General features: G+C 42.7%; 1 protein-coding gene across 1 annotated transcript in view; it reads left to right on the forward strand.

The window, feature by feature from the left end:
- The window catches only part of ALPK1 (alpha kinase 1), a 75,017-nt gene extending 58,127 nt beyond the window's left edge, over positions 1-16,890 (forward strand). The window contains exons 7-15 of the mRNA XM_073340905.2: positions 1,236-1,322; positions 2,108-2,184; positions 4,082-4,177; positions 5,992-6,096; positions 6,451-8,629; positions 10,923-11,076; positions 12,661-12,823; positions 15,158-15,344; positions 16,138-16,890. Of these exons, the coding sequence (XP_073197006.2) occupies positions 1,236-1,322; positions 2,108-2,184; positions 4,082-4,177; positions 5,992-6,096; positions 6,451-8,629; positions 10,923-11,076; positions 12,661-12,823; positions 15,158-15,344; positions 16,138-16,337 (3,248 nt within the window). The 3' untranslated portion in view covers positions 16,338-16,890. The remainder of the gene's footprint in view (positions 1-1,235; positions 1,323-2,107; positions 2,185-4,081; positions 4,178-5,991; positions 6,097-6,450; positions 8,630-10,922; positions 11,077-12,660; positions 12,824-15,157; positions 15,345-16,137) is intronic.
- Positions 16,891-27,836: the final 10,946 nt, after the last annotated feature.

Consider the following 27,836-nt stretch of genomic DNA (forward strand, 5'->3'; position numbering starts at 1 on the left):
ATGATTCACTTGGGTCATGTTTTCAAGCTTTTCTCCACAACAATGAGGGCTAGAAACTTCCTTTTTTAAAATGAAAGATAAGTCTCTCAAACATCCACGTAAGTCCAGGAGCTGGGGTTGAAGAGACATACCAAATATCAGAAGACTTGTGATTAAGTCAGTGTGGGTTGACAGTTTTGAATATGAACAACATTGCCAGTTTTAAAAAAATTCAAACCTCTGAGATAAGGTTATTTGAATGCTGTTCAGCGAGAATAATTGTTTTATGTAACCATAATTTGTGATATTCATTCCTTAATTATTTTCAGTGATGTGTGTAAATGTATGTCTTGTTTTTAATTATGCCGGGCAAACTTACTTATAAGTTAATAAAGTTTTGGGTGTGAACATACAATATGTATGAAAGATGCCATATAACTATCAGACAAAAATAAGAATGTAGATTCCTAAACATTATTTGATGAAATTATGAGCACTCTTGTTTTAAGATGCATAACATATTGATAAAAGAAAAGGAGGACTTGTGGCACCTTAGAGACTAACCAATTTATTTGAGCATAAGCTTTCGTTACCTACAGCTCACTTCATCGGATGCATTTCCACTGAATGCATCCGATGAAGTGAGCTGTAGCTCATGAAAGCTTATGCTCAAATAAATTGGTTAGTCTCTAAGGTGCCACAAGTACTCCTTTTCTTTTTGCGGATACAGACTAACACGGCTGTTACTCTGAAACCTGACATATTGATGTGTGATGAGAAAACATTTTTTGGCACAGGCTAAAAAAATGTGTTATGCTGCCATTTATACATTACCACAAATATATTAATTAATTTAAGTAATCACTTCCGTTAATATTTGTGATATTTAAATATTATTTATTAATATTTAGCCACCCTTGCAAACCGCTCTGAAATCTTTAGTAGGATATTCCATAAAAGTGCCAAATATTATTATTATTATTTTATTTTATTATTATTATTGCTGTTGTTCTATGGTTTATCTAAAAATAATTGGTATGAAAGCTTTATACTGGTGTATATCTCTCTGAGTTCTTTTACTGTTCCATCACCTTTGTATCTCAGTACCTACAAGGTACCTAAAGCCCTAATTCGAAGCCCACTGAAGTCATTGGAAAGATGCCAGTTGATTTCATTGGGATTTGGATCAGATTTTAAGGGCTCAGGAACCACCAACAGCTGTCACACTCCAGTGAGTTTTTTAACTCTCGTTTCAGGCGTGTGGCTGTATGACAAGGAAAGTGATAGGATTCTTGTTCAGTCAGTCTGTATACAGATCAGAGGACAGATTCTGCAAAAGCTTGGTAAGATCACACTCTGCAGCCAGACACTTTTCCATGCAGTGATTTCACCATTTAAGCGTTAAACTAATTACCCGTGTTCACAACTTACTAAAAAGAAATTCCTGTGTTAAGTAAAGACTTGGCTTATCTAAAATTTCCCCCTGGTTTCCCTGACAGAGAAAGCCACAGAAAATTAGCTCTACTCACAACTGGCTGAGACAGAAAACACTTGTAGCTAGCAAGAGCCCATTTATCAAACAAATGTAATTTACAGATCGTCAGTCTGTTTGCTGAGACCACCAGAAGATATGCACTTGTAAATGCTGTTTCTTATGTTATTTTTAATATTCAAGCAATTCCCCCCTTTTCAACATTCTTTCCTGAATTGCCAGCCAGTAACTTACCCCCATAGAGCTGTCATGAAAATTCCCTGGGCAGACGCAAGAAGGCCCCAGGATGGTGGTGCAAAGAGCTGCTGTATGGAAGCTCTGCCCTTGGTAGGATGATAGCACAGCCGGCCTACTGCTATGCTGTGCCTTCCAAGTGAATTTGCATTTTCATGACTGCTAATCTAGGATCTTTCACAAGCATAAAACTTACATTTATGAACAAACCAAAGCAATATGAAATTAATAAATGTAATGTTGTAACTAAGCTGGAAAAGTGTGATAGAATGGTTTTATACAGTCTTGAAATCTCCCAGCTCAGGTTAGGTGAAATAAACTCATCTGCTTTAAGCAATATAGAGCTATGTTGTAACTTAAAGAAGCAGTCTGCTTATTGATCATTTCTCTGCTTTATTTCAGGAATGTGGTATGAGGCAGCGGAGCTGATTTGGGCTTCAATTGTAGGCTATTTCAAACTGCCTCAGCCAGATAAAAAGGTTAGTGTTTTTTTCACCCTGAATACTCTGACTAATTCCACGTTGATTCCAGAATCCATTGTGTTTCCCTCAGTCATATGTCCTGGGTTTATTCTTCCTGGATGTGGTCAGTTTCAGTCACGGGGGGCAAATGTTCTAGCTGAACGTTACACTATACTTGATTTATTTTTACATGCATGTGCATGCGCTTATTTGAAACCAGCATGTCTTGAGCTTTGTTTTGCTTTCTGCAAAGGAATAAAATGATCATTTTCATTCATTAGCATCATCAGAAGTAAATGATCAAATGAGACGGTGCAATGTAGTTCTCTGATGGAGTGACAGACTAGTACCAAGATGCAGCCATTGTTATACTTTTAGGGAGGGGCCTTAACCATTTAATTGGAACCAAACTTTCCCGAGCTTCAGGAGTGTTCAAATTCTGAACCAGGGTCTGAATATCTATCTATCTATCTGGGTAGTTATACAGTCCCCATCATTGACATATCTGAATGGCTTACAGTATATATTCATCTTCATAACCCCCCCGTGAGGTAGAGAAATGCTGCTATTTCCATTTTACAGATGGGGAACTGAGGCGGAGAAGGGGTGAGTGACTTGCACAGAGTCACAAAGGAAGTCTGTGGCAGAGCAGGGAATTGAAGCTTGGTCTACTCAGTCTTATGTTAGTGCCCTAACCATCATAGATCCTACAGCCATCCTTCATATATTTTGTTATTAACTTTGCAAATAGCCCAGATCTTTATAACACTTCCATGCTTTAGAATGTTTGGAATCTGGATCTCAATTGTGTAAACCAGTCCTGTCTTTATAATGGACCAAACCAAAACTCCAGATCCCAAACTCCCTAAACTTAGTTTGTTAAAACTCTGGACCAAAGTTTTGCATCTTGAACCTTTGAATCAGAATCAGAAATACTTATATGAAAGCAGAGGTGTGCAGGGAATTTTACAGATATTTAAGAAGGCAAAGAGGCATCATGTAATGGAATGATTTAGCTGTACTAACTGCAATCTTAAGGTAATCTGTTGGCTGGCATCTGTTTGGGAATAGTGAACAATTGTCCTGTTTTAGAAGGACACAAATGGCAAATTCACCTATCTTCATGACATTACAAATTCTTGTGGTTCACTGACCCCTATTCAAAATTGCTCATTCCAATCCCCAGAGTTAAATCGTCATTAACTGGAGCTCCTGCCTTTTTGTCAAAATCTGGGATTTTTTTAAGTGCTTCATAAAATAGTTCAGGGCAACATTAACTCTTCAGTAGCTTGGTGCTCTATCAGCAGAACTGCATGTTGATTGCATTTGATATGGCGCTTGTCTAGACAATTTTTCCTTGTGCCTCGCAAATAGTTTGAGAAAAACTGATCAGTTCTAAATTATTGTTGTGCAGCTAAAGTTAGTAGAGTGTTAAAACTGAGCCTAAACAGATTAAGAACCTGTTTTCCAAAATCTGTTTAGTCAGGATTTAATGTAGCATTTAGTCTGAAGATATTCTTATGTCACATGATGCTGTGCCGTATTTGTCACACCTTGAAAGCTGACAGGCTGGAGAAAATAGGAAGGAAGAATGTAACAAAATTCCAATCCTCATTCAAATCCCTCCTATAATACAGAGCAAGTTCCCTAGTTGGTGTAAATGAATGCAGTTTAATTCAGTTTAGTAGAGCCATACAGACTTACACCAGCCTTCATTTTTTCCCCAATGCCCGCACATTTATAAGAATCCAAAAAATATAGTTTGGCTAATTCGTTTCCTGCTCTAGATTTCCCCATGTGTCCTCTCTTCTCTGTGTGTCTTGTAGATGTCTTTATCTTTGTGTCTTGTACAGCAGCGTCAAAAATAGAAAATAAAATGGAAAAAACACTTGTTTGTTTGTTTTTTATTTTTCAGGGAATTGCTACATCACTGGGTATTTTGGCTGACATCTTTGTTTCCATGAGTGAGAAAGATTATAATAGTTTTAAAAACAACTCTCAAGTTGACCTGGTAAATATTCATATATTAGAAGTCTTTTGCTGATCCTTGTCTAGTTGCACCAACCGCAGCCAAACTTCCTACTCTTGTCCTTGCACTGAGTGCTTGGGGAAGCTCTACAACGCCAGCCAAAGAGTTCATTATCTCACCTAAACACAAAGTGGGTGTCATTTCCCTCCAGGACAAATTGAAGGAACACTGTGTGAACATTGTTAAGACCAAAATTAGACACCTCTTAAAACTTCCAATGTGATGGGAAGGGTCTCCGGGACACAGGAATTGGTATTGATCAGACCATTAGTGTAGATAATCTAGTATCTTGCTCTGGCAATAGCCCAAGACTCATTAAAGAGAGAGCCTCTTATGGACACAAAACTTGAGAGGTGTTGAGCATCTGCAAAACCTAGTGGACTCAACTAATCAAATTCTAAGGACCGTGCTCTATCCTGACTGAGTCTTGATCTTCACTGAAATCAATGGCAATTTGCCTGAGTAATTATTATGTTTTAACTTCTTAAAGATCTCAGGATTCATTCCATAGGGAGTGGATCATGTTCAGTGCATCTCAGGATTTGTCCTATAATGAAGTCATTTATTTCACATAACTTGAGAGGAGAAATCAGTTTCCTTCTGAACTAGAAGTGCAATCTGAACATAGCATTGCATTGGAACAAACAGGGACTTTCATTTTCTTCCACAGTGTGTCAAGTCCTGTGGTCCTAAATCAGATCTTGCTCAGACAAAATTCCTGTTGAACTATGTTAATGTAAACAGTAAGGCTGCACAGTTAGTCAGAAGAAATCAGGATACCTAGAAGTTAAGGTTCACAAGGCAATTTAATTCATGTGCATTGGCTATATTTAGTATCTTCCTGTTTTCTGGTTAGATATGTAGCTTAATTTCTGTTGGACATAAAATGACTACTACAAAATCCATGGCCAATTGAATGTAGTTATAGGAATCCTCAATTTACTGCTTTACCTGATTTTATTTTAATGAAGTTGTAGCATTTCATGACATCAGGCCAAATTATGACTCATGTTCTCAGCAGATGCAGCTGGGCTCTGCAGTCAGATCAGTCCCACTGATTTCAATGGAACTATACTGGATTACCTCAGTGTAACTGAGATCAGACTCTGCCCTTTTATTTCCAACTATTTCCCACCACATTACTATTACCCTCATTATACAGTCAAGTCTTTATGGGTATGCAATGCTACCAATGGAAGCCCAAGATTCAAACTCAGGCTCAAGCCTAACCCCGCTTCCATCCACACAAAAATCACTCTAACCTAGGGCTCAGACCCAGGACCCCAGGAGGGTGGAGGATCTGAGCCTGAGTCAAGCCACGACCCACAGTTCAAGCTCTATTGCTTTGCAATGTAGACACAGCCCCACTAGATCCGTGTTCTGGGAGTCCACCAAAAGTATTCCATGAGCTGACTTCCTTTGTCCTCTGGACCGTCAAGTTTTTCCACACTGTACCACGAATAAAGGGCTAGAGCGGCCACATTTTGGGAGGGTGCTAGGAAATCTGAGATATGGGTGGTTGGACTCAGGCCCGGATAATGTAGTGTAGATGCTCCAGGCCCAAGTTGGGACCCAGGGTTCAACAATTCCTAACCTAGGGTCATAGATGAGTGTAGAGACTCAAGCCCTATGTTAACAAATCCAGGCTCTGCTAACTCAAGATCTACTAACCCTGGACTTACATTGCAGTGTAGACATACCCTATAAGTGTTACTTGCCTTTGTCCACCTCCACGAACATGACATTACAAAGATGACATAGTGTGTAAAGGAATTTTTATCCTGCTGTTTTAACAGCGCCTTCTCCAAGAGTTTGACCATCGCTTCCTGTCAGCTGCTGAAGCCTGCAAGCTGGCAGCTGCCTTCAGCCAGTACACCCCGCTTTTTGTGCTCACAGCAGTGGTGAGTATGATTTCAGTTCACATCTGGGACTTGGGCAGGATGCTGCACCCTTCCCAGAACTCCTATCTAAAACCACAGAGGAAGAAAGACAGGCGGAGAGAGAGATCCCCCAGAGTGATAGTGCTTTGCAAGTTAATACCTCACCCCCATGCAACTTTAAGCAAATTTAGAATAAAGCAGCATAATCAGATATATGAGACAATCCTTACCTCATTTCCTAGAAATGCAGAAACGAGCTGTAAGAGTTGGTATCTGTGCCTTGAAATGCATGAAGAAACAGCACTTTTTTCTTTTTATTTGGAACAGAATTCCAGATTTCTAATTCATTGACTTCTCATCCTTTTTCCTTTTCAGAACATCCGTGGCACATGCTTATTGTCCTATAGTTACTCCACACAATGTCCTCCAGAGAAGAGAAAGTTCTATTTGTCTGAAGCTAAGAAATCCTTTGAAATTGGTCTCCTCACCAAGAAAGAAAATGACCCTGTCACTAGCAGGCAGGAGCTTCATAGTTTCATTAAAGCAGCTTTTTGCCTTACAACAGTTAATCGGCAGCTCTACGGGCAGAGCGAGAGACTCTGTGTGGTGAGACAGCTATGTAGCGAAGCCATGGAGAAACTGTACACTTACAGCACTTCACCTTTTACAGAAGATCAAGACAAAGAAACACTTGCCAAAGAGATCATGTCTTTGATCATGTCTGTCAAGGAGCATTTACAAGTACAAAGCTTCCCTAATTCAGATGCCAGATCTTATGTTCCTGATAGCTACAAAGGTGTAGTAGAAAAGCCTATCTTGCGTGGTGAAGTGAATTTTGAGAAAATCCTTGAAATGCATTCCCAGCATCATAGGTCAGTAAGTGAAGTGTTTGAAAGTACTTGCAGGAGCCAGGAAACCAGGCACAGAGAAGCCAAAATGGGAGCTTGCATCACTGCCTTAAAAACTGACACTAAAAATGTAGACACTATATGTAACACTGAAGAAAAATTATGCGGTGGCAAGGACATTGCCAAAATCTCTGCTTCACAAAACACAAGAAGCCATGAGAGACTCCATGGGCAAACAAGAAGGAGATGGATTAGTTCTAATGCAATGAACGTCTCCCTTGTAGAAGAAATGGAGAGCAAGCCATTAGACAAAGTTACCAATGATGAAAATGGCATTTTCAGCAGTTTGCAAAGCAGGAGTCAAACCACTAGTTCTTTGAAGTCTTGGAGCAAGTTGTCAAAATCAAGTTCCTCTGCTAGCTGGGAGGAGCTAGATTGCAACGCCAGCAATACGCTTCCCAGAGATTGGCAACAAAGGGGAAAGGGCTCAGTGGATGAGCAGTGTTGCACAGTCTCAACTGAATCTACTGAGGGAAATGTTCAAGGCGGGAGCCTGCACTCGTCCTTCCAAACTCATCATCTCTCTCTTCAGGAGTCACCAGGTGGCTGTTCAGGTCCTTCTCAGCATTCATTAAAGAATAATATGCTCTTTGCTAATAGACTAGCAGATGTGTCCTCAGCTTCCAGAGAAGGGCTCTTGCAGGGGACAGAACCTGAAAGGGGTGCCTCAAAACAGAACGCAGGGGATGCCAATAGTATAGACTTCAGGAACAATGCTATTTCTTTCGTGGACTTAAAGGGTTCCCATTTTTCTGGTCCCAACAGACCTGAGAGGGAGATGATTTCCTCTTCCTTGGTAGAATTAGAATCCTTTGAAATGATTGAGTCCAGAACCGAGGATAGCAATAGAGACTTCAGTGTTATTCACAGCCCTACTCAGCGCAGCAGAGTGGAAGGAAATGTAATAGATGCCGAAGCGTATAAAAGAATCACAGAGCCATTATCTAGAAATAGTTATGTGTGGATTGACCCGGAAGGAGATACTGTAGACAGTACAGATGATCTGTCAGTTGAGCCTCATATACCTATAGGTAAGGTAGGTACTACTACATCTATAAGCAACAAGTCAAAAATAGCAAGTGGTTCCTTTGTACGTAACTGGATTAATAAATCTTCTGCTGGAAATGGGTCTTTTGAAATGCCTGAAGTTGACACCCAGGCAGATACAGAAGATGAATGGGAGTTTGCTTTCAGCAATAGAGGGAGCTCAGTAAACAACACTCCTGCCATGAATGCTCCAAGGCCTCAACTTAACCACAGGGTTGGGATCAGAATTTCACCATCAGGGAGGAAGAAGCCAGAAGCTGACAATTTTAATGACTGTGCTACCACAGAGGAAGATGAAGCGGAAAAGTACAGGAATGTTCTGAACAGCAGCCACAGCTCAAGCTCCTCTCTGAAATCATGGTACAAATCAGCGCAGTTTTCCAGCAGTTTCTCTGAACTAGAGAGTCCATCTTTTCTGAACTCCAGTGGGAGCTCTTTTGTCTTTGAGCCTGGGAGAACCAAAGAACAAATCCTAAAAGCTCGCTTTCTAGAGGATGATGACTATGAGAAGCTCTTGTCAGGTGTTGAGCATCACTGGCTAGTGCAGAGACTGGAGTCTACTGGAATATTGAAGGCTAGACAGCTCCATAAAGCATACTGTAAGTAACATCTCCCCTGTGTGTATATGTTATGTGCCATCGTAATCCCAAATCCAGTTATAAGAGGGTAAGAAGGGATTTTGAACTACATGCAGGCTGGCACTCCTACTATGATGATGAACAAGGTATAAATCCCTCAAAGATAGATAGAAATCTAGAGTCTGATCTTGCAATTCTTATTCATATGTGTTTGTACATTGGCCCTCTAATTCAGAGGTTAGAGTACTGCCCCTGTAAACTGAGGGTCACATCTTTGATTCTCATTTTGATTTATGCCAATAATTTAGATGAGAGTAGAGTAGGGACTGGTCCTTTCTGGTCTTGAACATCTATGAAACTATGTCTGAGTAAAGGCTGCAGAATTAGGTCTGTACTTCTTACTAGGATTATATAGATCTCAAGAGTCTGGATATTTTTAGGCCCTCCTCATTTTTCAAAATATTTACATTTAAATGAAAAAAGAGCCAAGCCAGGGCAGCACAACATTTTGGCTTAGTTTACTGTTTTGCTTAATATCGTATCCAGTTTTTTCCTTTGATCCGTTAACCAAACCAAGTAAGACTGTACCTGCTGCCAGAATCTCTCAATTATTTTTAATTTGTCTTAAGGTCCTTGTGAGTTTTATATTTTGTTCATTTCAATAAAACTCTGTTCTCAATCTGTGAGTCTAGGAGCTCTGTCTGCTAGCTCACAAAGTTAATAAACAACTGAAGCGAAGCACTAGCTTAATGTGTGGCTCTAATCCGAAGAGGGTAAGTTTTGATTAAACATTTTGATTGATCTGATCTGAAAAAAAAAATCAGAAGTTCAGTTTGTGAATATTGAGATTTCAATTTGTGATGGGAAAATTATTTGAAATCTTGAAAATTCTTGTAGAATCATTTCCTGCCCAGCTCTAAGTGCCATGGTCTATCTAGTACAGTATCCACTCTCTGACAGTGCCAGCACCAGATGCTTCAGGGGAAGGTATACGAGCCCTGCAGTGGGCAAATGTGAGAGAATCTACTTCCACATGAAGGTCTCCTCCAATCCAGGGGTGGGCAAACTTTTTGGCTCAAGGGCCACATCTGGGTATGGAAATTGTATGGCGAGCCATGAATGCTTACAAAATTGGGGGTTGCGGTGCTGGAGTGGGTGAGGGCTCTGGCTGGGGGTGCAGGCTCTGGGGTGGGGCTGGGGATGAGGAGTTGGGAGTGCAGGAGGGTGCTCCAGGCTGGAACCAAGGGGTTTGGTGGGCGGGAGGGCAATCAGGGCTGGGATAGGGGGTTGGGGCATGGGAGGGGATCAGGGGCAGGCTCCGGGTAGCACTTACCTCACGCAGCTCCCAGAAACAATGGCACATCCCCTTCTCCGGCTCCTATGCAGAAGCGCGGCCAGGCGGCTCTGCGTGCAGCCCTGTGTGCAGGCACTGCCCCTGTAGCTCCCATTGGCTTTCAGTTCCTGGCAGCTCCTGACCAATGGGAGCTGCAGGGGTGCGCTTGGGGTGGGGGCAGCATGCAGAGGCCCCTGGCTGCCCCTACATGTAGGAACCGGAGGGGGGATGTGCCGCTGGTTCCGGGAACCAGGCGGAGTGGGGCAAAACCCCGACCCCACTCCCCAGCTGGAGCACCAGAGCAGGTCAAGCCCCAGACCCCGCTTCCCGGTGGGAGCTCGAGCGCCGGATGTGGCCCCTGGGCTGTAGTTTTCCCACCTCTGTCCTAATCCTAGCAGTACATTGGTTTTAACCGTGAAGGTTTTATATTCCTTCCAAATTTGTGTTAGCATTAACTAGTATAAGTCTAGATATTCTTATCAGTATAACTGTCCAGTGCCACACAATTTGGTGGTATTCAGGCTTATATATGAGCGAGAGGCTTATGACTGGCACATAGCAGGGGCATTACAGAGCAGGAGTGAAATGCATTTCATTCTTCCTGTAGATATTTTGTGTTCTCTACTTGCTAATAGTTTTTCTTCTGGACTCCCTAATCATTTAAACTTTTATTAGTGTACAAGACGGGGGCAGGAAACCGCAAAGCAGCCCTACAGTGTGTCCTGCCAAAGCAACGCATTTTGCCTAACTATCTTATATATTTCCACTTACGGATGCGCTTCTACAAAAGATGCTGTTTCAATACTGCGCTGTAATAGTTGACTGTGACAGGGTAGCAGAGCTTTGAAACTTTGTCTGGGCATGGACATCAATCCCAACGAAAAAAACTGATAGCTCTTAGGTTTCATCCTTGGTTACTGGTATAGAACAACATTGCTAAAGAAGCTGTCAGTTTCATGTGTGGGGGTTTTCTTTTGGTAGCTGCTCTTCTTCTGAAATACTCCAAGAAATCTGGGCTGTGGACAGGCCAGGAAACAGCTGTGTATATTGGAGACTACCTGAGCGTGGCGAAGGAAGGCAAACAAAGGACTGCATTTTGGATACACTTTCTGCATCAAGAAGAAACTTTGGGAAGGTATTGATCAAGCACAAATTGCTGAAATGAAATTTTAATCAGGGCTAATTCTGCACACATAGGAACATGGCAGTTGCCATACTGGATCAGACCCAAGGTCCAGCTAGTCCAGTGTCCTGTCTCTGACAGTGGTCAGTACCGGGTGCTTCAGAAAAAGGTGCAAGAAACCCCAATGTTATAGGGGAATTATGGAATAACCTGTTCCCAGGGCAAGTATTTCTTCCTAATCTCCATTTGTTAAGAGCTGTTAATATCCTGAAGCAAAAGGGTTTTATAGCCCTTCCAAAGCTCCTGGCTATTTGATTGATCCTCACTGTTATAGCTCTGGATATTCTTGTTACCCAGTTTGATTCTGAAGTTACAGCTTTCCATTGGGACAGGTATTTAAAAAGAACCAATTGCTTCATTATTGTTTTCTATGTTATCTGACACTGTGTTACATTTACTGTCCATTTTCCTATTATGCCCTTGGGCTTGTCTACATACAAACTTGCGCAGAAGTAAGTGAATGGATTTTATTTCACACCTTTTGTTGTTTCAGATTCTCTCATTTTGCATTCCTATTTCCTATTTAAATATAATCCAGATACAACACTCGTAATCTGAAATGAGAGTTATTCACACACAGACTTGCATAAAATAGGAAAATAGTCAAATTAAAACCAATTTAGTGATTTCAGTGCAAGCTTGTATGTAAACAAGGCACACAGTAGAGTGCAGGCTTGTTGTGTTTTAATACAAATATGAGTAGAGGTTGCTCATGGGCACAAGATTAATTGCCAAGTCTTGTCCTCTGCCTCGAGTTGAGGTCTTTAGGTCTTGCTGTGCTCAGTGCTGTAACGCCCAAGTCTGATTTTTTTTCAAAAATGATTTAGACACTTGGGAGCCTAAATCCCATTTACAGTCAGAGATTTTGGCTCCCAAGTGTCCAAATCACTTTTGAAAGTAAGATTTAGGCTCCTAAATCAGTTAGGCATTGCAATGCTGAGCGCAGCAACACCTAAATGGCTTTAAAAATCTGAGCCTAGCTGTCTTGTTCTCAAGAGGATAAGGAGAGAGCTGGGCGGGGCGGAGCATGGCATGTCTGAGAGATGGATAACATTTTATTCTGTGCCGTGGCTTTGTGAAATGGACACCCCTGCCCTAAGAACTGGAATAAGTCTACCAGCTCACTTCACCAAGGCCACAGCACCTAGAGGCATTGCTTGCTGCTTGGCAGAGGGAAATGTGGATTTTGGATCATGAGTAAATGTGGTATATGGGTTATTAGGGAGTGTGGTGGGATTTTCAAAGGTGCAATATGCTCCAGTGGAAGTCAGCTAGAGTTAGATGCCAAATTCATTTACACGCTTTTGAAATTCTCACCCTAAGACTAAGATCTTTCAGAGCTAACTTCTGTTGTTCCATCAAGAGGTACAAGACCAGATTTCAGTTGTTGTCATTTTAAATAAGTTACCAATAAATAGCTTTGCTCTTGAACAACAAAGTGGATTTGTGGTGATGATTTGCATCCCAATGAGGATTTTGCTTATTGCTATCTGCCTGAGGAATTGGCTATGCTGTGTGTCTGTTTTTCCCATGTAGGTATGTTGGGAAAGAGTATAAAGAAGAAAAGGGGCTTCTTAATCATTTCATTGATGTAGAGCGACAAATGACTGCCCAGTACTACGTGACAGAATTCAACAAAAGGCTGTATGAGCAAAAGATCCCAACACAGATCTTTTACATCCCCTCTGCAGTACTCCTGGTAAGAAATCCTGAACTGAAATCAACTGAAGCAGGGAACTTACAGAAGCCAGCAGGAAATGATCAGAGAATGTTTCTCCTGTAGAACAGTGGGTAGAGAGAAAGGTATAAAATTAGGAAAGTTACAAGATCTCTGCAGAACAATAATTATTATAAGCCACTTGTGTCCCATACACAGTGGATATGTAAACACAGCATTTTGGAGCAAATGGAAGTGAGCCTCCTGGCTAAGGGTAGACCGCCGCTTCGTAGGCTTCAGAGTCTGAGCTCAAGCCGTAACTTCAAAGCACTGTCTAAACAGCTGTTTTTAGAACAGTTGTATGATCCTCGCTAGGCCAAGTCTGTCGACCCAGAGAGGCTCGCTCGTTCACACTCCGAAACACTGGGTAGAGGTCCCCTAAGAGGCAAATGCCATTACCTGGTAAACAAGTTTGATTATTTAAAGATGAAAAAACATCTAACATACAAGCACAGATTCTCACTAAAGGGTGCAATGGATGCACCTGTAAAAGTATGTATGTCCTGCCGGGCCACCAAACCCATACCTTTACGTGTGTAACTTGGGCAGGGAAGGGTTCAGTTAACCAGCTGGTAGGTGTAGTTGCCCAACTTGTGTTAGCACCTAACCAGTTTGTGCACAGAAATATGAGGGCTCATGTTTGCCTGCAGGTGCACGTACTATTTTAGTAGCTGCACCTTTAGTATGCTTCTTTAAAATTTAGCCTATACTTCTAATGGTGCTCTCGGAACTACCAGAATTTGGGTAAAATTCTGCTCCATTTATTCACTTAAATTGGCTCATTGATTTAAGTGGGACTGCTCAGCACTGGTGCCAGAATGGGGGGCAGGGAGCCGTGGCTCTCCCCACTTATAAAAGGACCATGCCCCCCACTTTTTAACAAAGGAAACATGTGCTGAGGGGAAAAAATGCAGTCCCCATGTTTAGAACTAAAGTTGCCTGTTTGTTTGTACTATAATTAAATATTATAATGTGGCTACATTTTGTATTCTGGTTATTTATGTTACAGTTGTATTCTGCAGGTTATTTAAATAGTATTTTAATTCCTCTGCCACTTTGTCCTTGGCCCACCCGCTTCGATGAAGGTTCCAGTGGCCTTGCTACTCAGATGAGCCAGGCAAGAAGGGTGTGGCCCTGAGATTGTCAATTCCTTGAGACAGGAACTTGTTTTTTCATTTGATCATTAAAATAATCATAAATAATAATTACTAATCGTAACAATGTTGCTGGAAATAACGGTTACAATAATGTGGGCCAGATCCTCAGGTCCAGTCAGTCCCCATTCAGTGCAGCCTGAGGGTTACCCTAATTTGCATTGATTTGTAATGGCACCCAAGGAGCAGATGGGGATCACCAGGTTGCATTACATCCAGACTTGCCCCCAAGACACTGTCCTTACCGAGAGGGATGGGAGGGGATGGCCTAGAGTCAACATAGCTGGCCACAAGCCATGTGGGGAGTCCTCCGTTCCAGGGAAATCTGCAGCTACCCTGAGACAGTGGCTTTCTGGCCCTCTTGCATCACCTGAACGGTGCACCGGGTCCAGAGCATTAGCCAACATCTATCCCTCTATTTTTTATAAATCTAGTTTACATATTTAACTACGTTCTATTAGATTCCTGCATTTCAAATACAAATAGCCAAGTAGACTATTATACACAGTATCTATGTCCTCTATGTCTTTGTCCCTGCATGTGTGGAATATAATTTACTGCTCTGTTGTTCACGTATATGCTATAATGCAATATGCAAATGACCTTGGATCAAAGAGCTTTGCTTTACTGCTTTTGCTAAGTATGCTGTCATTGATGCTGCTTTACACTGGAGCACTGGTTAGCAAGGCCTAATGCAGTTTTAGCATGAATACATTCAAGCGCTTGAATATGTAGACATAACTACGTCCACCAACCACAGACCATGTAAAAGATGAACGGCTGCTGGTTGTTGGTCTGCCATCTTCTCATCTCCTTCTCCCACTTTTTATACTGACTTTCTTGCAATATATTTTTCATTTGCTTTACAAGGAAGATACCTATAGAACTTGTTGATCCCCGTGTCTAGTGTCACCAGGCCGAATTAACGTTTCCAGAGCTGATACTTTCTTCTCTCTCGCTAGATGTGAGCTCTGCTTCCAGATGTGTTGTGATGGGACCAAACAAATGGATGGCACAGTGTGGGGGCTCTTTACATCCTTTTAGTGCAGTGAAAAAAAGTAATAGTGCAAATAAGAATTCAGATAGCTGAGCTATAGGACTTCTCACTGTTTTCATCTCTACTAGGATTATTTTAACCCGTTAACATTCTGTTTTCTTTCAGATATTAGAAGGCAAATCTATAAAAGGATGTGTGAGTGTGGAGCCCTATATTCTGGGAGAATTTGTGAAACTATCTAATAACACAAAAGTAGTAAAAACAGAGTACAAAGCCACAGAGTATGGCTTGGCCTTTGGCCATTTCTCCCATGAGTTTTCCCATGGCACAGATGTGGTTGTCGATTTGCAAGGTTTGTATGATGGCTGGTTCTGTTTGTTGTGTGTCCTTCCCATTTTCCAGCAGTGTGTGCTGTACAAAGAACAAAACCATTTACAGTGTCACTAAGACAAGGGGAGGCATAGAGAGGACTCAGACTCACATTGTGTAAGAAAATAGGCCATAATTTTTGGCATGTGAAATAAATAACACCTGGCGGCTCAAAGAGACCCTCCCTTTCTTCGTGATGTGAGAGAAACTGTAATCATGTTCCTGGGCCAGATCCTAGTGTGATGCAACCTTGTGTCACTCCACCCATGTGAAAGCTAAACTAAAGCTAACAGAAATGGGCCCCTGAGGGGCTTCCCTGCAAAGGGGGCTCCTCAGGTAACACCGAGACAGTGTAGCAGTTCCCATGCCACCCTTCTCCTTCCCTGTGACTGGCAAGCCCCAAAATGGCTGAAACCATTCATCCCCTCTTTAGCTTCACAGGCTCTCCTGGGTTAGAGCTGATGACCTGACCTTCCAAGCTGTTGACTCAAGTACCCTCCTCCCTTAGCAGGGTAAAGCCAAAAACAAGATGCTATTGGGACCTAATGTCATCTTGTGAATGTGTTCTTACCTGCATATCAGTACAGATGTTAAGGGCCTTATTCTGCTCTCACCTACCCTGGGGTAAATCAGGAGTAACTCCACTGACATCAGCAGAATTCCACCTATGTAAAATTGATCAGACTTGGGGTGGGTGGAGCTTAATTACAGAACACAATGAAGTGAAGGGACTATTGTATGTCATTTTATATTCAGATGTATTCTTTATTCTACAGGTTGGGTGACTGGTAATGGAAAAGGCCTCATATACCTCACAGACCCCCAGATTCATTCTCTTAATGGGAAAGATGTTTCACACTCCACCAACTTTGGAGAGAAAGGAATTTATTATTTCTTCAATAATCAACACGTGGAGTGCAATGAAATCTGCCATCATCTTTCTTTAACGAGGCCTTCGGTAGCAAAACCTAACTAGCTTTGTGCAAAGACAGCCTGACAGGTGCTGACATGGGACCTGATCCCTCACACATTTATATACATTAATAACTCTGCTTGTTAGAGAAGAGCCATAGAAGTAAAATTACTTCTATTCCTAAGTGTTGGAAGGATCTGGGTCATTGTTCCAGGTTGGTAACACCACGTTACTGAATACAGCTTGTTGTGGAAATTAACAAAACCACATAAAAGTATATTCAAGGAACATCAAGGGTATAACAAACCCACAAGAGCCAGCAATATTGTGAGCTCACACTAGAACTTTGTCCTTATAATGATCAGTCTCATCTAGAAATCACAGCACCAGAAGGAGATACGATGGTACAACCTTTACTCAGGGCTTGACTTCAATGTGGGTTTTGGCTGAGAAAGGACAGTGGGATTTGTAACCCCTGCTGCTATTAGGAGATACTATCCTAAGGAAGAGGGTGTAGTCAGGATCTGGTATAGTTATTTCAGGTATTTGGGTTTACTTGTATTTATGATTTTCAGAGACTTTTTTCAGTGTTGACATGCTGTGTTACTAAAACAAAAAGTGATAAAAACTTAGCTTCTTTTTTTCAGACCTGAGTGTGTAATTTCTTGCTTACATTGTAAAATGGCAGTTTTAACTGTGCTAGCCACAGAGCAAACCTTGCAGCCCTTATACAGGCAAAACTGCTGTTGAAGCCAAAGGAAGCCGTGCCTGAGGACAGATGGATGGACTTGCTCACATCTGTGTTTAATGTGCCCACAGGACACTTTCCTATCAGCCTGGCAGTTCTCTCTTAAAAACAAAACAAAACTCCCACTGATGCCTCTAATGGAACTCTGGCTGCCACAAATCTAAAGGCCAGTCTTGCAACCCGTATTCATACAAGTAGTCCCGCTGAAGTGAAGGGAGCTATTTGCCTTTAACGAGTATACTCAAGTACAGTTATAAACTAAGGGACTGTCTGTGCAGAGAATTAGTGTGTAGTAAGCTGGAATGTACATCTGCGATGCACCAGCCGACCGTGCACTAACTGATTGCGTAGATCCTGCAGTCGCTGCTGTGAAACTTGTACTGAACTTGTAGCATGTGGTAGTAGGATCCACGCAGTCAGTTAGTGAAAGGTAGGCTAGTTGAACTGTAGATTTACTCCTCAGGTTGCTGCATACTAACTCTCCATAGAGACAAGCCATAAGTAATGGCAAGTTGGTCTGTAAGAACATTGGTTTTGCTTTTTTTGGCTGTCGACTGGATGTGGGTAGGTTTAGGGCATTCCCTGCTGCCCTACACATGTGGAGGAACATTCTGATCTGACTTACACTAGCTTTACGTGGTGTAACTGCTCCCGAGAGGCGGTGGTGGAAGAAGGTGGAACCTTGGCTGAGCTGGCACAGGGGGATGTGATTTGCTGCTGGTACCAAGGAGGACCCAGGAGAAATTGTTTGTTTCTCTGAGGGGTGTCTCTGGCTAGGTCTACACTATGAGCTAGGGATGTGATTCCATGTCCACGCGGATGTACTCATGCTAGCTCTCATCTGAGCTGCCGTGTTAATCAGAGGGAGTTGGCCGCAAAAGCACAGACAGCAGCAGCACACGCGAGCAGCCCCAAATACGTACCCACAGGGTTCAGGTGGGTTTGTACTCAGGGCAGCTAGCACCGCGGTGCTGCCTATGCTCTTCATAGAATCACAGAGCCATAGGGATAGACAGGACCGCAAGGGCCATCTAGTCTAACCCCCTGCCAGGATGCAGGACTTGGGTCTAAATCATCCAAGACTCATGGCTATCCAGCCTCTTCTTGAAAACCTCCAGGGAAGGAGCTTCCACAACTTCCCGAAGCAGTTTGTTCCATTGTCCTATTGTTGTTGCAGTTGGGAAGTTTTTCCTGAGATCTTATCTAAATCTGCTATGTTGTAGTTTGAACCCATTGTCTCTTGCCCTGCCCTTTCTGGCTAGAGAGAACAATTTTTCTCCGTCTTTTTATGGCAGCCTTTCAAGTATTTGAAGACTGCTATCATGTCCCCCACCCCTTAATCTCCACTTTTCCAAACTAAACTTACCCAGTTCCTTCAGCCTTTGCTCATATGGCTGGCATTCCATCCCTTTGATCATCTTCATTGCTCACCTATGGATCCTTCCCAGTTTCTCTACATCCTTTCTATACAGTGGTGACCAAAATTGGACACAGGACTCTAGATGAGGCCTAACCAGCACTGAGTAGAGCAGTACTATCACCTCATGCAATGCCTCTGTTAATGCAGCCCAAAATTGCATTTGCTTTTTTGGCAACAGCATTTCATTGTTGACTCATGTTGAGGTTGTGATCCATCACGACTCCCAGATCCTTCTCAGCAGTGCCGCTGTCAAGCTAGTTATCCCCCATTCTGTATTTGTGCATTTGTTTTTTCTTCCCTAAGTGTAGCACCTTACCTTTTGTCTTTGTTGAATTTTGTTGAAATGTTGAATTTATCTTTGTTGGAAGCGTTGTGGCTACACTACTGTTCTTAGTGTCCTAACTCAGATGAGAGCTAGCACTCCTATGGATATGTGAGCTGGGAATCACGCCCCCTAGCACATAGCGTCGACATAGCCACAGAATAACAATGTCTCCTGGGGACTGCAGCTTACACAATTTTCAGGGCAGTGCCTAAAGTCACATTCTATACCCATGTGCTCATCTAGCATGAACTTATTCTCTGACACTTTGCACTCTTTTGTCACTGATGGTGTAAGAGCCTGTCATCTGTAGCTCATGTCATCTAGAAGTGCCTTCCTGTACATCACAAGCCCACGAAAGCGTATGCTCAAATAAATTTGTTAGTCTCTAAGGTGCCACAAGTACGCCTGTTCTTTCTACTTAACTCCTAGCTGTTTTCAAATCCACCCTGAAAGGATCTCTTTTCTCCCTTGGTCTACATCTGTAACTTCCCTTTTTCTTCTGTTTTCATTTCTAACATGTCTCTTGATTTAACTCTATAAAGAATGAGGATGCCAAACTCCCTACTTGCTCAATGTATCTATGCAGCCCATGATATATTAGGATTTCTGCAGAATATAAGAATATCATATAAATATTAAGTTTCTGCTCCTCATGGTTGTGAAAATAAACTTTCCAATGTACAGTGAGCCTGTGCACTAGCCTAGATAAACCTGAAACACCAACTCAAAGAAAGTTGTGAACGGTCCTAATTCCGAGCAGTATGATGTTAACTCTGAACTGTAATGATGCTGGAAGAAACACATTTGTGGATAACTAAGGCTTGCTATTGCACACATTATTTGCACATATGTTTTCTGCAGTCATGCATGCAAATTAGATAATTCCATGTACAAATGATTAAATAAACAAATGGCAGACACAGGGACAGTCCTAAAAGTATCCTGCAGAATTTTCCCACTGACTGATGCTGAATGCACTAGCAATTTTACTAGCTACGTGTTTGATCCATCTCCAATTAATGCTAATGGAAAAATTTGTGTGGACTCCAAAGACTTGTCATAGCCTCTGAAAGTTTAATTATGACATGGTCATATTCTTGTTCATCCTTTGTACAATCATTATCATCAGCGGGAGCTCTGTTGTTGACTCAGGATCGATTCCTGTCCCTGATTTTGTGACCCTGACTCACAGACCATTATATAAAACTGTAATTCTCCACCGAATGGGTTTGATGCCTTTCATTTTGGGGTTTCTTCAGTCAACATAAATTATGAGACTGAAGCAGAAATGTCTGGTGATATTCTAGGGTTCAGGAGATGTAATTTCACACTAACTCCCTCAACAGCCAGTGTCACTTACCCTGCTGTTCTGCCCCCTGAAAATACTTAATTTAATTCAAGCCACAATCCAAGGACATTTCTTGGAGCTTTTACATGTTTGCTGGGTGTGCTGGGGACATGTTTTAGTATTGCATGTACATGCAGCTGCTGCTTTGAACATTTCCTCTATTTCATTCATTTTTATCTGCACTTTTGTTATTGTTCATGGTTCTCTAGTATACTCCAAGAATCCCTGATTTTTAACACTCCGCAGTCTTTGAATGTCCTGTGGTATGTGTGCTGTCCGCAGGCTTCAATAGTGCTTACCCTGGGTAGAGGCAGCTGCCGCTTTTTACTTTTTATGAAACAATCTTTTGTTTTTTTTAGACCAAAGCTTGTAATTCATGGACATGACCTTCTTGGACTTTTGTGAGTTACCACCTGGAGAATTGGAAAGTAGCAAATGCAGTTATGTCATTCCCTTCTCAGAAACTCACTGGGGATGTATTCAAGGGGCAGAGAATGTCAGGCTTTATCTGCATTAGATTTCTTGTAGGGCTTCTCTTCACTGCAACAGATAGCTCGAGTTAGTACACTCAAGTTCCTGCACTCGAGCTAGCCTTCAGAACAGCACGGGAGTTACACGGAGTGGTTGGATTAGCAGCAGAGACTGATGAGTTGTAACTCGAGCTGTTATATCCCCACTGTGTGTCTAGCGGCAGCATCACTGGAGCTTCAACACACCCTCCTTAAGGGTATGTCTCCACTGCTCCTGGGTCGGGAGGGTGATTTCCAGGCCAGGCAGCCAGACTCAGACTAGCTCCGCTTGAGCCAGTGTGCTAAAAATAGCAGTGTGGATGTTCCAGCACGGCCTAGCTGTCAGAGTCCAAGCCTGCCCAACCCCCTGGGTCTGAGCTTGGGTGGTTAGTCCAAGCCACTGCCTGTGCCTCATTTTTTGCATCGTAGCTCAAGCTGAGCTAACATGAGTCTGTCTACCCTTGCTAGGTATTGCATCCCCCAAGCTGTGGTGTAGACATTACCTGACAGGGCAGCTGGCTTGAGTTTAAAGCACACTTTAGCTAGAGATTTTTGTGTGGGGGCAGGAATTGATTTAGTATTAACACTCAGATTATAGCTTGAGCTAACTGTGCAGTGAAGCCTCACGCTTAGTGCTACTTTGCTGGTGATGTGATTGACCTCGTAGAAAGCGCTGAAAGCCTCTGTCTGTGAAATAGCCAGACAAACTAGGTTCAGATGTATTCAGATCATTGTCCAAACTTTTTTTTGAGCTGTATGGTCTAGTGGTGGCAATGCAGGATTCAGACACTCTTGAGTTTTATTCCTGGTTCTTCCACTGACTTGCTGTATGGCCTTACTCAAGTTAATTAACCTCACTGCTGCTCTGTTTCTCCATCTGCATAATGAATACCTACCACACAGGTTTGGTGAGGATTAATTTGTTACTGTTCGTATAGCACTTTGAAGATGCCACTGCAATGTCTAGTAAGTGCTAAGTATTATCTAAACTGTACCTGGGAAGCAGCTAAAGGCCTTGATCTTGCATATGGTTCCATGCAGTTCAACCCTGTCTCCATGTGGCACCTCATCAATTTCAGTGGGGTTCTGTGTAGGTTTGGGGGAGGTCCACCCAGGGGGAACAACCTCTTGAATGGGGGGCAATATTTGTCACTTCTCAGGGAGCTGCCCCACCAGCTAAAATAGAACACCTCTGACTTTGCAAAGAGTGTGCCCCCTTGTGTTTTGTAACAACATTTGATTTTCCTGCTAAATATTTAGTTCAAGACTTCCTTTAGCTAAAATACAATTTTTTACAAGCCAAAATAGGTCTTAAAGTTCCAATATCCTGTCCCAGAAAAGCATCTGGTTGATATTGTTTAGGGTATTTTTTTTCCCTCATCTTGAGGGGGAAGGAAACTGGGTACTAAAGTTCCATAAAAATATCGGACCCCCAGTACAAAGTTAGGCTTAACAAAACCATCAGCTTTTGTTTCTCCAGCCAGCAGAGAGTTCAGGCTTTTTGTTATTGTTGTTTAGTTCTGCTATTGTTTTCAAGGTGTTGTTTGTACTGAGTTGTTTGGATATACAGATGCCCTATAATTGCACAGAGCAGGGGAAACTAGTTGTAAGGAGTGGGAAGTAAGAGAAAAAAATTAAATCTCTTTATTATGGTGCATAAACCTTCAGTGTTGGGGAGCTGTGCAGCTGCGCAGGGAAAAAATGCATTCAGAAATATAATGCTAGTGTGAATAATCCTTTCTAGAATGCTGTTTGCAGACTGCTCCAGCTTTGTCAGGTGAACTTGAACTGGGCCATCAGATTTGCTCTCATTCCCACTGCACACTGTCTATCACCCCAGGGCATTCACCGTCTTGCCTGTTGTTAAAAAAGAGCAAACAATCCATCATTGAGCCTGGGAGTCACTTTCTCATAGAAAAGTAAAATCGGCATGTGACAGTACACTCAGCTCCAATGTTTCGCAGATTAAAATGATACATGAAAACTCACGTGTTACGGGGAAGATTAAGTCAGTTATCTTGTACCACAGCCAATAAAGAAGAGGATTGTCTGCAACAGTAAAATGCTGGTTAACCTAGTGACAAAAATTGTGTGCACATGGGTTAGTGCTTCTGGAAAATACAGCTACAGAATTTAAAGGAAAAAAAGGTAGTAAGGTTTCAGGAATTAATAGGCTGCAAAAATGTTACATTAAAGCTTTTTTGCAGAACTCTATAGGGTGTTTTTAAAATTTTCTCAGATTAGTTGAAGGGTCCTAATAAATTATAAGCAACTAACACTGCCATGCCGAGTAACTATCAGCACTAATAACACTTTTAATAATTAAAGCTGACAGCATTTTAAATGGCTAATTTGCTGTTTATATTGTTTGTTTTACTTTTTGATTTCACTCTGGTAGACAGTGAAATTAAACTGATCATTTTCACTATTTTTAGTCAGTTTCACTTTTGGTTATCATGCATGAGAACAAGGGTATTGTTTTCTTTCACAATCTATCCATCTTACATAATTATATGGCCCCCATTAGATTAGTATCGGAGTGCCTGACAGTCTTTAATGTATTTATCCTCAAAATACCCCGTGATGTCAGCAAGTATAAATATCCCTGTGGGTAATTGTCTGCAGTAATTCTCCCAAGGACTTCCAGAGGAAGCCTGTGATGGAGCAAGGAATTGCACCGTAACCATTTACCCACCTTTCCGTTCTGAGGGGCTGTTACAGAGAAACCAAAAAAAAAAAAAAATTAAAAAACCTTTTCATTTACATTTTTACAAAATGATTTTTTCTATTTATGAGATTTATTAAAAAAACTTTTTTCTTAACAAAAATCTAAATTTTAAGTCTTAAGCAAGTTGGCAGTATCTCTTTATTCTAACAAATTACAGACCCTTATTGTACCTGTATTTTTTCACCGTAAAAAGGCCCAAATATGCAAGTGTTTGTCATAAATCCTTAGGAAAATAAATGTGTATGACACCATTTTGCTGAGTTTTCCCAGTGCGCTATAAAAGATGGAATGCACACCAGATCATTACAGAAGGTTGTATTTTCATGTGTGTCTCTCTGTTGGTTCCAACAGGCTTTGGATCAGGCCCTTTAACTGGGTCCCCAGTCTCTTCTGAGATGCTGTGTAACGTAAACCACAGAAGGCCAGAGTCTGATCCTATTAACAACACTGAATAGCTCATCGCTCCATGCGTAACCCCAATGACTTCAGCGTTATTGCTCTGAGGAGTAGAATACTGAGATGCTACGTGCTGTGAGGAAGGAATCAGAACCTGGCCCAAAAGGAGATGATCTAACATTTTAATATCCATTTTTAACAGTTTTATCTGGTGAGTGAGGCCAAAACCAAAGTTTGGTAATTTTCTTCCTGTGCTTCCCTGGTTGTTCAAAAATGGGCTTTCTCTGTGCCCTGGTTAGCTCTGAGTGGGTTTCTGGCTTATGGTTGCCTTTGAGTTAGCAACAAACCAGACTGACTCAGCTAGCAGTGAGCTAGCTTTAAGAAGGGTAGCCTCAGCAGCGTGCTCTTTCAGCACATCTTCCTGGCAGTAGTTGTTTGAAATAAGGACACATTGTAACGGTCGGCCTCTGTTGTTTACTTTGGTGCAAGACTTCTGAGTCAGGGAGCTCAGGATTGTAGGAGTCAATGGATAAGCATCTCAGTTACTACAGCCCTTTAATGAGAAGCAGCTAGTATGTCACTCTGTAGTTAGTGGCAATGACCGTGTAGCAGAGCGCCTGCCAGACAAGCTACAACGGCGATTGGCAGCCTAAACAATAGTGAATCACTTGGATTGCCAAAGTGCTGCTCAGTTGTGTTAGTTGGGTTCCTTTGGGCATTGCACAGCACTTTGTGCCTGGTCAGTTTTGCTGCTTCCCTTGTAATGTAATCCGGGGACTAGTTACGAATAACAAATACCCTACCAGAAATTAAGTCACTGCTGTTAGCACAAAGGGGTACAAATTGCTCCACTAAACCCAGGAGGATTCACCCCTGAGCAGGGCCATTATAACTTGTGACCAGGCCTCCAAAGGGGCCCTCCTGGTGGAGGCTGCCTGATTATGTGCTGAATCCTGGGTGCCCTGACCATGCCTACCCAACAGCGTAATGCTGTCCATTTCCGAGGCTGCACTGCCAGCCTCAGGGCCCCTCCCCTGTCCCCACCAGTGTGGGGGTTATGGGTACCTTGTGCTACTGAAACCTCCTCCAGGTGGATTTTCCTTTATTGGGAGATCTCCTTGCAAGGCTTCACTAGCCAAAGCCACTATGGCCTAGGACTTGATTCTGATTTCACACCAATGTAGATCAGAAGTAATTCCAGAAGTAACTCTAAATCAATAGATATATAACAGTGTAAGATCCGGGTGTCATCAGAATGAGGCTCAGAATGGCAGCAGGCCGCAACTTGAATCACAGGGAACTGCAACGATTCATTTTATTTATTTATAACATTAACAGGTCCTAAACAGGGGATTGGATGACTCAGGGGTGGGAGCTGGACACAGAGCATTTCAAATCTATATCTAGAATTCAGTTTGGACGTAGTGACTAAAAATCCCAGTTCTGCTATTGACTTATGAGGCCTTGGGAAAATCACTTAACCTAATTGAGTCTCAATTATTTTCTTATCTATTAATGGGATGATAAATTACTTCTGTCAAAGGGTGCCGTGGGATTAGTTAGTTAATGTTTATATTGTACTTTGAAGATATAAGCACCATATAAGTGCTAGCATGATCATTCTACAAAAGCTGTTCTCTGCTCTGTGTTTTGGTCTCTATAGAATTTTGTCATTTTATTCATAAGGAAATTAGGTCTGAGTAGGGGGAGAAGAAAACAGTCTCTCTTCTCTGCCTGCATGTTGTTGGCTCAAGTAACAGACAAGGGCCTGGGTTTATACTCCGTGCTTGCACTCTGGTGCTGCCAGGAGTATGCGGTGGGTGTGCGGGACCATTTGAAGAGATCTTTCTGTCCTTCCAAGGAGATGTGGTCCCTTCTACTTCTCTCTCTGAGTCTCTCTGGGGATCCCCTGGTGCTTTTTATAAAGTGTATGGGGCAAATCTAATAGCCTGGCCAACTAGGATGTCCCAAATGCAGCAGATTCCAGGGCTTAGGAGGAACTATCAGCAAGAGAGTAGTGGTGGCAGTGGACACTTCCAGTGCACTACCAGCATTTAACATAATTGCGGAGTACTGTAGGATATTTCCTGTGGAAAAAGAGCTCTGCAGAGCCCAGAGTCAGTCTCTTCTAATGATGCATTACTGAATAAAATTGCCTTAGTAGCTTTATATAAATGTTTGCCCTCTACTCTCCTGGCCTGAGACATCACTCCGAGTACTTCACATTAAATGGTGTCAACAATGCATTCGGAGAGACCTCTCCAGGTCTGTGGCAGCCATATGCATTCTTGAATTCAAGATGGTGCACTCCTGAAGATAATGGACACTCGTTTCAATCCAGAGATCTAAATTTAGACCCTGATCCCTGAGACTCCTCAGATCTTACTTCTTGTAGTGGGGCAAATCCCCACTTCTGTCAGGAAGGGGTTAAAAAGCTCCACTGGCACAGTGAGCTTCAACCCAGCAAGCACCTGTGAAGCTCGTCACGCCTTAAAAGGGAGGATCCCTGCTGCGTGCTGCTGCCTGTAGCTGCTCTGAAGGAGCAGGATTGCAACTCAGCACCTCCCTCGCCCTTGGAAGCCGGGGCTGCTGCCTGGCGAAACGCCTTGAGAGCCTTGGCCCACCAGGCCCTCTCAGACAGGTGAAGGGCCGGTATTTTTCCCTGTTCCTCACCCACTCCCCTTTGGCTTCCCAGTGGTGTAGGATTGTGGGTTTTGTTTTGGTTTTTGCTTTTTTTTTTTTTGCTTTTTTTTTATATTTCATGCCTCTTAGAAACAGGTCAGGTTAACCATTGTGACAGGGTCGGGCCACATGGCTACAGGAGAGGGATCCTATTGGGATCCAGAAAGTGGGCAGGCGGAAGCCCACCCACTGCTAAAGGATTCTCCCCCCCGCCCCACCCCAGCCTAAGGGGGGGGGATCCACAGGAACTGGAAGCCAAGTGATTTCAGGGGACGACTAATAAAATAACAGTAACAGGAGTGTGGTCAAAGGAAACCTGAGGGGGACACCGAGCAGAGACAGTGCCCACTGCTCCTCGAAGGCGTCAAGGGAGTCAGTGGACGCCGCCCAGAGGAACTCTGCCTGGATGCATGAATGGATTGAGGATCGGAAATAGGCCCCACAGTCACAGGAGACTCCATCGGCCAACCTCCTCTCCCTGGTTTTATAGATGGCCATTTAAGCCAGGGTCAGGAGGAGGTTGACCAGGAGGTCCTGTGGTTTTGTGGGGCCATGGATAGTGAGTGCATAGATAAGGAGGTGAGGGGAAAAGTGCAGCCAGAAATGTAACAAAATATTTGTGAGGAGCCAGAATAGGGGCTGCAACCTGGTGCACTCCAAGTAATCGTGTGCCAGCGTCTCCCTCACGCCACAGAAGGGGCAGGTGTCTGGGACAGGGGTAAACCGTGCCAAATACACACCCGTCCTCAAGGCCCCATGAAGGAGCCGCCAACTGATATCCCCAGCGGGCCTCAGGCCAGGGTAGAGTATAGGCTGGCCCACCGGGGCTCCTCACCCTTTTTGTGGGCAGTGGAAGCATACTGACTTTGTTTGGAGTACTTTAACTCCCCCCTGCAAGAAGGCCGACACCTTGAACAATGCAGCAGGAGGGCTGTGCCGAAGACTCTGAGATCACCTCTGGGGGGTGCTAGAGTGGTAATATTACCCATCCGTAAAAATAATATCCAAAAACTCTACTGCAGAGAAGCTTTTTTTCATTGGCTCCTCGTGTCTCTGATAGATTGATTTGAAATCACTGGAGTAATGTTGCTGAAATACTGAAAGTTTTTTGCAGATGAGGTTAAAAGGGTCCAGCTGGCAATATTAACTCCAGAGCCTGCATGCCACCAGCCTGTAACTGTCATTCCTCCTCTGAATAACACAGCCCTTCATTCTCCACATGGATGACAAACACATCAGTGCATGTATTGCTGCAGTTTCTCAGCAAGCAGGAATCTGGGGTGACAGTTACAAGGAAAGCTGTGTTAATTATTTAACAGAATAGGGGGCAGGATGTAGCTGGAGGACCTGTGTTCCCCTTTGGATTAAACACTGCCTCAGTTAAATCAGTTATGATGCATTCATCA

The sequence above is a fragment of the Lepidochelys kempii genome, chromosome 4, assembly GCF_965140285.1.
Source record: "Lepidochelys kempii isolate rLepKem1 chromosome 4, rLepKem1.hap1, whole genome shotgun sequence".
In the NCBI taxonomy this organism is placed as follows: Eukaryota; Metazoa; Chordata; order Testudines; family Cheloniidae; genus Lepidochelys; species Lepidochelys kempii.